Genomic DNA, 12174 nt, shown 5'->3' with positions numbered 1-12174 from the left:
AAAATGAATTTAACAATTTCACGGAAGAGCAAGGTCGCAAAATCCTGTGCGTGGCCTCTAGAATAAGGAATGAATGGCAACTGAAGTCTTACTATAAAGTGTTTAAAAGCACTTGCATGAGTCACCCATTCAGGTAATTATTTATTTACTGCCTTCCATTCAAATTCTACAAAATGCACCTCTCTTGTCAGGAAAAGGAGCATCATGTGTCTTAGTTTCATCTGCAAAAGCGTTTCTGAAGCCAGCAAGTGTTTAGTCAGGCATTACGGTGGGAGGCCGTGATTGTGTTTAACAGAACATGACCCAATTAGCATAATAGGCCCCTCGTTCATTCCCTTTGAAGTCCAGAGCATAGAATAACAAATGTATATGAACCAGCAGCCAAACGTCAATACGCAGAGTTGCCACAAAGCTCATGGGAGGCCTTGAGTGAATTTCTGCAAAAGGAGGGGAAAAAAACCATCTAATATTTTAAATGCAAAATAAGCAGAACACAGAATGCGATAAGTCTTAGCCACCAGGGCCAGTGTGTGCTCTGGGGGCCCCTGATCCTTGCAGGAGGGACCGAGGCATGGAGAATTTGGCCGCAACCACTGTGGAGCTGAGGGAGGAGCATCCTCCCTCTCAGGTGCTTTCAAAGCACACTGCCTTGCAAAGCAGGCAGTCATTACTGTCCAATTAAAAAGAAGGAGGGGAAGGCAAAGAACTGTTTGTGCATCATCAGGACCGCCTTAACCTCTAAAGGCCTTAGTGGCCACATGTGTGGACAGCACCTTTTAGCTCCTATTTCCAAAATTGTGTACACTACTGAATTGGGGACATATGGACACTTATACTGCCCTTGGTGGTGTCAGAAGAGCATAACATACAATGGAATTTGGAAAAAAAAGTGTAAAAATAAAAATTTGCATGTCACTACACGTGAAGTACACGTTTGTGTACTTATGGACTAAATCGTATTAAAAGATGATTTTTAGTTTTTATTCTAATTAGGGTCCAATAAGCCCAAATAGCAAAGAGACATAAAAAAAGCATGTAAACAAACAGCTTGGGCCTCAAGAGGTTAATGCACAGGTGCCCCCACCCAATCAGGGGCCCTGGATTTTGACAGCGGAATGCAATGATTGGTGTTCATCAGGGATGTAATTGTATCAAAATCTTACAGTACGATATTATTGTAGTATTTGTCCCCCCAAAAAATAAAAAATGCCATAGAGTGCAAAATGAAGTGGCATGTTTAGGATAAACACATTTACTGTGATTGAACACAAACATGATGCTCAAATGTTCTAATCATATTTAATAATACAAACATTTATTTTTTAATTGCAAAGAATTGTGCAGGAACTTCGACTGTTTCAAGCAAAAATTATAAAAGAACTTACAGTTGAGTTTCTTCAAAGTGACAAAGTAAAACATCCAGTGCAAAACTTACCTCACAAACTGATGTTTAGCTTTTCCGGCTTCAAATCTCTTCTGAGTGACACTTTATGAGGTGGTGACTTGTCCAGGGTGTTGCCTCCCGACGCAGTGCAGCCTGCTCCTGCCTCCCCGCGACATTGAGAGAGACACGTGGTTGAAATGGATGGATGGGTTGAGGATTTATCGAGTAGCTTTTGAGTATTTCCCGTGGTGTAAAGTTTTTTTTGTGGGATGATTTTCCTCTGTGCAATGTGACGTGACCGCCTGGTTGTGTCGCCTTGGAAACACTTGACACGAAAGTGGTGCACTTTGCTTTGCAGAACAGAGACTTTTTTTTACTTCCGCCAACGAGTTTATGTTTTCGCCAGTTTGTTTGTGTGTTTGTTAGCAACAAAACTCAAACACCTATGGAAAGAGTTGATTCTTTTTCAGGTAATGTCCAAAAAACAATTCCTCTCCTTTTCCACAAACAAACTTCACTTCCTGCTTAAAGCTTTCCAAGCCCTCCAACGTCTGCCATCCTCTGCAGTGCACAGAGGATTCTGGGAGATGTAACTTGTATTCAGACCCGGCAAACACTAAAGCGCCAGACAAAAACTTCACATCAAGTTTTTGTTTGATACCGTCTGGCGTCACAGTATTATTGTGAAGAGTTTGAAAGTGAAATACCGCAGTATTTATAATACTGTTACACTCCTGTTCATAGCTGTTAGTCACAGACATCTCTACTTCATTTAGCGATTGTGTACTCTCTCTCTCTCTCTCTCTCTTTCAGTTGTGTGGAATTTTCCTACTGCTCCAAGCAAGGCACAAAACCAGGTCACTGGTGTGCGAGGCAAGCGCGCTGACTACTGAGCTAAAAGCACAGGCCCTCAGATGTTTTCATGAACACATTTATTTTTAAAATGGATAATATTTTTGCATTGCTGCTATTCTATTGAGTAAAATCTATTTTATTTTTTTTCGGTGCAAAGGGGGGATGTGTATAGGTTGGGAGAGCGGGGGGTTAAGGTGAGTGTCATAAGTGCATGAATGATCATTGGAATGGGCCTGCTACCTGTTGCTAACCCCTAGCCCAGCATTTGAGATTAATTTGGTAGATTTTTCCTTTTAAAATTATTAGAACCTGGATTATGCCAACAGAACAGAAATGCTAACAATGCTAATAGCTAGCATGCCAACAGATGGTATGCTAAAGCAACTTGCACGGATACTTTATAGTATCATGGGATCATATATCTAATTAGCAACAGAATAATACAGGTGGTTTTATTTTCCCATTATTTGTATAATAAATAAGGAAGAGCAGTGGAAGAATGGCCGTGCGCGACCCGAGGGTCCCTGGTTCAATACCCACCTAGTACCAACCTTGTCATGTCCGTTGTGTCCTGAGCAAGACACTGATGGGTGCTGGTTAGCGCCTTGCATGGCAGCTCCCTCCATCAGTGTGTGAATGTGTGTGTGAATGGGTAAATGTGGAAGTAGTGTCAAAGCGCTTTGAGTACCTTGAAGGTAGAAAAGCGCTATACAAGTACAACCCATTTATCATTTATTTATCTTAAAAACAGAAAACAAAGTACAAACCTTTCTTGCCAGCTATAAGTTTCATTATGGTCCAAATTGTAGGTTATTTGTGTCTGTCTGTGCTCTTTCATGTATTGTTGCAGGAAGGTAAATGATTAATGCTGATTAAGCTAGGAAAGAAAAACACTTTCACCTATGTTTTGTTTAAAAATTCAAAAAAACATTCAAATGAGCAGAGTACCCCCCTATGCAACTGGCTGCTTGACTTCCTCACAGACAGACCCCAATCTGTGAGAGTGGGCAACAACACCTCCAGTGCCATCTCCCTGAGCACCGGCTCCCCCCAGGGCTGCGTCCTGAGTCTGCTGCTGTTCACGTTGATGACCCATGGCTGCTGCGCCAGGTCCACTACCAACCACATTGTGAGGTATGCGGACGACACGACAGTAGTGGGCCTCATCCGTGACAACAACGACATGGACTACAGGGAGGAGGTGGAACATCTGGTTGACTGGTGCAGAACCAACAACCTGGTCCTGAATGTCGACAAGACCAAGGAGATCATCGTTGACTTCAGGAAGCACCAGTCCAGCCACGCTTCACTCTACATCAACGGCACAGCGGTGGAGATGGTAAGCAGCACCAAGTTCCTGGGGGTGCAGATAACTGACAATATAACGTAGTCCCTACACACCTGAGCTCTTGTAAAAAGAGCTCAGCAGCGCATGCCCTTTTTGCGTCCGATGAAAAGAGCACAGCTCCCTCCCCCCATTCTCACCACATTCTACAGAGGCACTATAGAGAGCCTGCTGACCAACAGCATCTCTGTCTGGACTGGAGACTGCAGTTCCTCAGACTGAAAGTCTCTCCAGAGAGTGGTGAGTACGGCGGAAAAGATCATCAGGACTCCTCTTCCTCCTATCCAGGAGATCGCAAAAAGCCGCTGCCTGACCAGGGCTCAGAAAATCTGCAGAGACTCCTCCCACCCCCACCAAGGACTGTTTTCACTGCTGGACTCTAGAAAGAGGTTCCGCAGCCTCTGTAGCAGAACCTCCAGGTTCTGTAACAGCTTCTTCCCTCAGGCCGTAAGACTCTTGAACGCATCATAATTAAATTATCCCCTCAATTCCCCCCAAAAATGGATTAACTGGCTGGAATATAAAGACAATATAACATACATCCATAAATGTGGATGCATATGCAAAAGTGCAACACATTTATCTGTACAGTAATCTATTTATTTATATCTGCACCTTATTGCTTTTTTATCCTGCACTACTATGAGCTAATGCAACAACATTTCGTTCTTATCTGTGCTGTAAAGTTCAAATTTGAATGACAATAAAAAGGAAGCCTAAGTCTCTAAGTCTAAGAGAGAAATTGACAAAACATTGTGTTAATGGCTTTAATATTCACATTTGAATACATGCCCATTGTGCATAAAACATGTTCAGTGTTGTTCAGTCTTGATGTAAGCAAAAATAAAAGTCATCTTGGCAAGCTAACAGAAGACTGGCAGTGCTAAAGTAGATATGATATTTCAAGTGGTTTAGTGTAAAAACAAATGATATATGAAAATCTAGCATCATGATATAATCACTATCTCTTCTGTTAACATGTTCTCCATTAAAGTCACAGAACAGTTCAATCACACCATAAAAATATTTCAATTCTTTGCCATTTTTACAGTGTACAAGTGCAACATCGTAGAATAGAAAATATGTTTCTGATTACTTCAATAGTTTAGTGCTGCAGTCTTTCAGAAACAACAAATCCCTTCAGAAGTTGTTGTTGCTGCACGAGCAGGTTAAATATTTACTACGTTCTTCTACTGCTGTACAGAAATGGATCCATGATAAAATAAAGTCTTCTTTTCTTGCACTAGACCATTCTTTCTGTGCATTGTCGTCAAGCACCTCAATGTCCAGAAATTGCTTGAGCTGCAAAGGACAAAGCAAACAGAGCATTATATATGGAGGGGGTGGGAAGGGAGGGGTGTATTTTGTTCATTTCTTCAGTAAACATTCAGTAACTGAAACACGGAGGCGACTATTTGAGGATTACAATGTGTGACTAATAATTGAAACAACTTTTTATTCCATGCTTTTAACTTGGCTAATAGGATGGTCAAAATAGGATGAATAGGTCAAAGGGCAAACACGTTTGTGCTGTTTATCATAATCTGATTCCTGGTCTGTCAATTCTGCAATTCTACTGTTTTGAGGACTAATTGGTACAGCTGTGCCAACTTGCACAGTCGAGTCAAGGTGCTTAATTAGTCGGTATCTCGGATGTTAATTACACACAATGCTACAACCGCATTCATTTCTCAACTGTTGGTAAATACTTTAGGGAAAAAACTATTAGTGAGTAAGTATCACAGTGGGATGAGCAGATATTGATTACACTTAGATGAGATGTGCTCCTAATAATCACTAACTCGGTAGGTGCATGCAGCCATTGACAAAAACACAAAAAAAGTTTGGAAACGTGTGTTTTGTAGTTTGTTTCTCTTTTGAATGATGCCCCATTTGTACGCAATACATAATTGTGTGATGAGCAGCACCACTGTGCCAAATCTTCACCTTTGCTCAGCCACTTTGACTGACTACACCTTTTTTCCCACACAAAATGGAATGCCTGTTTTTTTTCTTTCTTGTTCCTCAAACCTAAAGAAAAACACCAAACAACAGTCAATAGTTGGAGCAAAACAAGATGTATGTCACAGGTGGCGAAGACATATTTTTTCATGGGCAAAACGTACACACTAAGGGCCTAATTTACTAAAGGTTTGCGTGTAGTAAAACATGTGCAAACTTGATAGCATACGCAAAGCTGATCTACTAATCGTGCGCAAAGTGGAGTGTGTCTGTTAAAAGCCTACTGAAACCCACTACTACCGACCACGCAGTTTGATAGTTTATACATCAATGATGAAATCTTAACATTGCAACACAAGCCAATACGGCCGGGTTAGCTTACTAAAGTGCAATTTTAAAATTTGTGCCGAAATATCTTGCTGAAAACGTCTCGGTATGATGACGCCTGCGCATGACGTAAAGGATTGTAGAGGACATTTTGGGACAGCATGGTGGCCAGCTATTAAGTCGTCTGTTTTCATTGCAAAATTCCACAGTATTCTGGACATCTGTGTTGGTGAATCTTTTGCAATTTGTTCAATGAACAATGGAGACAGCAAAGAAGAAAGCTGTAGGTGGGAAGCGGTGTATTGCGGGCAGCTGCAGCAACACAAACACAGCCGGTGTTTCATTGTTTACATTCCCGAAAGATGAGAGTCAAGCTTTACCATTGGCCTGTGGAGAACTGGGACAACAGAGACTCTTACCAGGAGGACTTTGAGTTGGATGCGCAGACGCGGTACCGTGAGTACGCATGCAGCTGCGGCTTCCAAACATGTTATCGCTTGCCCGTACGTGTGTGCCGCTATGTGCATGTCACGTACGTAACTTTGGGGACTTTGGGGAAATATATGTGCTGTATGAACTTTGGGGAGGTGAACGGTACTTTGGGCTGTGGGATTGAGTGTGTTGTGCAGGTGTTTGAGTTGTACTGGCGGGTTATATGGACGGGAGGGGGGAGGTGTTTGTTATGCGGGATTAATTTGTGGCATATTAAATATAAGCCTGGTTGTGTTGTGGCTAATAGAGTATATATATGTCTTGTGTTTATTTACTGTTTTAGTCATTCCCAGCTGAATATCAGGTCCCACCCGCCTCTCACAGCATCTTCCCTATCTGAATCGCTCCCACTGCCCTCTAGTCCTTCACTCTCACTTTCCTCATCCACGAATCTTTCATCCTCGCTCAAATTAATGGGGAAATTGTCGCTTTCTCGGTCCGAATCGCTCTCGCTGCTGGTGGTCATGATTGTAAACAATGTGCAGATGTGAGGAGCTCCACAACCTGTGACGTCACGCGCATATCGTCTGCTACTTCCGGTAAAGGCAAGGCTTTTTTATCAGCGACCAAAAGTTGCGAACTTTATCGTCGATGTTCTCTACTAAATCCTTTCAGCAAAATTATGACAATATCGCGAAATGATCAAGTATGACACATAGAATGGACCTGCTATCCCCGTTTAAATAAGAAAATCGCATTTCAGTAGGCCTTTAAGTGAGCAAAATAGGGCGTGCAGTCCATTTTGCGTCTCTCTCTTCGATAATATGCAAAATGTGTGCTGATCATCAAAACCCCCATACCGCAATACCGGGAGGAGAAGATGCAAATATATTTGCTTAGCACGCTCTATGTAATTTATCAACACTCATCACTGTTTTGCGAGCACTATTTTGTGTTTTATTTATCACATGTTAAAAGGATGCACAAACTGACACAGTTACGCACACGGCTATCCTTTGTCCTACGTTTGTGTGTCAACATTTTTGGACGGTCAGGTCGGTTTTTTTTTTTAGACAAATTGTCTTTTCAGCAACATAATTTTATAATTGTATAGTTGCTAGAGGACTTAAAGGACTAATTAAAACAATTTGAATTGAATTGATTTAGTTGTCCTTAAGTATTTTTTCTTGTTACGTTTGTTTTTTTCACATAAAATGTATATCACTAAAATATTTCCACGACTGCTTCTAAAATGCCCATAAAAAGAGGTACATGCCTGCTGCATTGCAAAACGCAGCAGGTGGGAGCATGATAACATGATTTTGCAGTAAATGAGAGTGTATCTGTGGTGATACCCTGTACAGTACACGCAAAATCCTCATCTAAATAATGCACCACTTTTCAATTGCACACACAGTCTTAATAGATCACAGGCATCCAATATCATGCACTTATATAGTGTATGATATTATATAGATTGCACATGCTGTTTAGCGTGTGGTGTTTGGATCTTCGTTAATCAGGCCCTAAGTTGTGCTGCTCATCCCACAATTTAATATCATTGGCAAAAAACACAACAATAAAAATAATCTACTAAACACAAATACATGTCCTATTTTTCTCATTTTTTAAATGTATTGCTTATAAGCATGCAAAATAAACATGCAGTTAAGCCTTACTTTCCACCTTTCCGCCTTACTTTTTAGACAAATGTGTAGTGAATCCCATTGCTTATTGGGGAAGAAGAAGAAGAAGGTGCCAGAGATACGGGAGGAAGAGGAGGAGGAGGTGGTGGAAGAGGAAGAGGAGCAGGAGGAGATAGGACAGGGCTGTTAGCCTCTGATGGAACTAAAGACAAGAAGGAAAAGAGCAGAGGAGGAAAGGTTTTAGTAGCATTTAGTGAAGAGATTACAAGTTAAGTCCATTTTGATGCCAGTTTCAAGATTAAAAAAGTGTATTATCTTGGTTGATTGTTACTTAGATAGGTAATTGTTTATATTAAACCAAATTATTGGCCTGTTTGGGGGGATTGAAATAAAAATAAATATATGAAATCAATCAATCTGTGATTGATATTTTTAGGGCTTTCAAACGATTAAAATATTTAATCAATATTAATCGCATGATTTATAGTTAACTCGAAATTAATCGCAATTAATCACAGATGGCTAAAATTGTTCATCTTTAATAAGTTTACCAAAGACAAATGATTTTCAAGTTTTTAAAACTACGACAGGACAATTCGTTTGTTTCAATTATATATTTATTAAACATTATGCTTTTTCAAACAGCTCAACACAAAATAGACAAACACACCATTTATGACAATAAAAAAAAAAAACCTGCAGTGCATTGGTGTAGCTTTGACAGATTTTAAATTGCTGCTGTAGGAGCACTTGCATTCAGAGGAGAGGAGCTACACTTCCGTATATAGATACCAGTTTCCCGCATTAATAACACAAAATGTGGATTGTTACAATCATGGTTTGATTGTCAAAGATGTTTGGTAATGTAATCTGTAACATATCTACATGAATAAATGCTTCTGATATTCTGTACATTATGTGTTGTACGAGCTAATGGTACATTCATATATACATACACACATATGGTACATACAAACACACACACACACACACGCACGCACGCACACACACACACACACACACACACACACACACACACACACACACACACACACACACACACACACACACACACACACACACACACACACACACACACATTCAGTACATACAAACCCCGTTTCCATATGAGTTGGGAAATTGTGTTAGATGTAAAAAATAAACGGAATACAATGATTTGCAAATCATTTTCAACCCATATTCAGTTGAATATGCTACAAAGACAACATATTTGATGTTTAAACTGATAAACGTTTTTTTTTGTTGCAAATAATCATTAACTTTAGAATTTGATGCCAACAACACGTGACAAAGAAGTTGGGAAAGGTGGCAATAAGTACTGATAAAGTTGAGGAACGCTCATCAAACACTTATTTGGAACATCCCACAGGTGTGCAGGCTAATTGGGAACAGGTGGGTGCCATGATTGGGTATAAAAACAGCTTCCCAAAAAATGCTCAGTCTTTCACAAGAAAGGATGGGGCGAGGTACACCCCGTTGTCCACAACTGCGTGAGCAAATAGTCAAACAGTTTAAGAACAACGTTTCTCAAAGTGCAATTGCAAGAAATTTAGGGATTTCACCATCCATCCATTTTCTACCGCTTATTCCCTTCGGGGTTGCGGGGGGTGCTGGAGCCTATCTCAGCTACAATCGGGCGGAAGGCGGTGTACACTCTGGACAAGTCGCCACCTCATCGCAGGGCCAACACAGATAGACAGACAACATTCACACTCACATTCACATTCACACACTAGGGCCAATTTAGTGTTGCCAATCAACCTATCCCCAGGTGCATGTCTTTGGAGGTGGGAGGAAGCCGGAGTGCCCGGAGGGAACCCACGCAGTCACGGGGAGAACATGCAAACTCCACACAGAAAGATCCCGAGCCCAGGATTGAATCCAAGACTACTCAGGACCTTCGTATTGTGAGGCAGACGCACTAACCTCTCTGCCAACGTGCTGCCGATTTCACCATCTACGGTCCATAATATCATCAAAAGGTTCAGAGAATCTGGAGAAATCACTCCATGTAAGCGGCATGGCCGGAAACCAACATTGAATGACCGTGACCTTCGATCCCTCAGACGGCACTGTATCAAAAACCGACATCAATCTCTAAAGGATATCACCACATGGACTCAGGAACACTTCAGAAAACCACTGTCACTAAATACAGTTTGTCGCTACATTTGTAAGTGCAAGTTAAAGCTCTACTATGCAAAGCGAAAGCCATTTACAACAACATCCAGAAACGCCGCCGGCTTCTCTGGGCCCGAGATCATCTAAGATGGACTGATGCAAAGTGGAAAAGTGTTCTGTGGTCTGACGAGTCCACATTTCAAATTGTTTTTGGAAATATTCAACATCGTGTCATCCGGACCAAAGGGGAAGCGAACCATCCAGACTGTTATCGACGCAAAGTTCAAAAGCCAGCTTCTGTGATGGTATGGGGTTGCATTAGTGCCCAAGGCATGGGTAACTTACACATCTGTGAAGGCACCATTAATGCTGAAAGGTACATACAGGTTTTGGAACAACATATGCTGCCATCTAAGCGCCGTCTTTTTCGTGGACGCCCCTGATTATTTCAGCAAGACAATGCCAAGCCACATTCAGCACGTGTTACAACAGCGTGGCTTTGTAAAAAAATAGTGCGGGTACTTTCCTGGCCCGCCTGCAGTCCAGACCTGTCTCCCATCGAAAATGTGCGGCGCATTATGAAGCGTACAATATGACAGCGGAGACCCCGGACTGTTGAACGACTGAAGCTCTACATAAAACAAGAATGGGAAAGAATTCCACTTTCAAAGCTTCAACAATTAGTTTCCTCAGTTCCCAATCGTTTACTGAGTGTTGTTAAAAGGAAAGGCCATGTAACACAGTGGTGAACATGCCCTTTCCCAAATACTTTGGCACGTGTTGCAGCCATGAAATTCTAAGTTAATTATTATTTGCAAAAAATAAATAAAGTTTATGAGTTTGAACATCAAATATCTTGTCTTTGTAGTGCATTCAATTGAATATGGGTTGAAAAGGATTTGCAAATCATTGTATTCCGTTTATATTTACATCTAACACAATTTCCCAACTCATATGGAAACGGGGTTTGTACATCCACATGCACATTCACTGTACAAACATACATACATACATACATACATACACACATGCATACAATCACGCCTCATCAAACATATATTAACATTGTTCCCCCTGGGGGAAAACCACACAGCTAAAGCTTAACCTACAGTATATTTACCATAACAATATAAAAGGTTTATATAGACCACTCCTCTTTCTCCCCCCTTCCTTATCTGCTTTCTTTTGTAATTCAAGTACTAAGTATGTATTGTTGCATTTGAAGCAATTGTAATGTTGATAATAGAGATAATTGTTATTATTCATTATCAATATAGTTATTTCTATTGGTATTTGTATTGCTCCATTTGTGGCGCAATAATGTTCATTGTCATTTCTGTGCTATTACTATCTACTTCATTGACTGGTTCATCTTTATAATTTTGGTATCATATTTGTATACAATATATCGTATTTGCTGATGTAGTTTTGTTGTTGTTGTCTCTCTCTGTCATATCCCCCATTTGTACCCGCAATTTCCCAGCCTGTCTTATTTTGTCTTCTTCTTTCTGCCTCTTCCTGCTCTGGTTTGGTTTCATCAAACACTAATTATATCCATTTAATAAAGAAAGGGCAACAAGAGAAATATCCCACACTTCTATTTTGTAAAGTAAATCTGTACAGCAGATATGGACATCTACATCAACAATATGATTTGAGTGGCTGGACAGGACATATTAAAAAAAAGAGTTAATGATATTCATATTGCTGCATGACAATGTCTTAACCTTTTCTATTTATTAATAAATAAAATATTCAAGCTGCTATACATTAGGTAATTGAGGCCTATCAACCAGAATGTACACAATATTTTAGCCAGACAGAAAAGTTTTCTCTTATATTCCTCAATTGATGTACTAGCATTTATTTATCAGCCCGGAGGTTGGGTCTTGGGCGCAGTTGGGTGTTCCAACAGGACAATGACCCCAAACACACGTCAAAAGTGGTAAAGGAATGGCTAAATCAGGCTAAAATTAAGGTTTTAGAATGGCCTTCCCAAAGTCCTGACTTTAACGTGTGGACAATGCTAAAGAAACAAGTCCATGTCTGAAAATCAACAAATTTAGCTTAACTGCACCAAT

General features: G+C 40.6%; 1 protein-coding gene across 5 annotated transcripts in view; it reads right to left on the bottom strand.

The window, feature by feature from the left end:
- Nucleotides 1-4380: 4380 nt before the first annotated feature.
- Nucleotides 4381-12174, bottom strand: part of plekha7b (pleckstrin homology domain containing, family A member 7b) — a 215587-nt gene continuing 207793 nt past the window's right edge. For 4 of the 5 annotated variants that reach the window (XM_061963930.1, XM_061963931.1, XM_072913355.1 and 1 more), the window contains 2 exons: nucleotides 8005-8153; nucleotides 4381-4886 (listed from right to left, as the gene is read on the bottom strand). In XM_061963930.1, coding sequence (XP_061819914.1) covers nucleotides 8008-8153 — 146 coding nt within the window. In that variant the 3' untranslated portion in view covers nucleotides 4381-4886; nucleotides 8005-8007. The remainder of the gene's footprint in view (nucleotides 4887-8004; nucleotides 8154-12174) is intronic. The other variant, XM_072913356.1, reaches the window with a different exon arrangement.

The sequence above is a fragment of the Nerophis lumbriciformis genome, linkage group LG06, assembly GCF_033978685.3.
Source record: "Nerophis lumbriciformis linkage group LG06, RoL_Nlum_v2.1, whole genome shotgun sequence".
In the NCBI taxonomy this organism is placed as follows: Eukaryota; Metazoa; Chordata; class Actinopteri; order Syngnathiformes; family Syngnathidae; genus Nerophis; species Nerophis lumbriciformis.
Note: the sequence above shows the minus strand (reverse complement) of the source record. Positions and strands in the feature narration are given on the sequence as shown.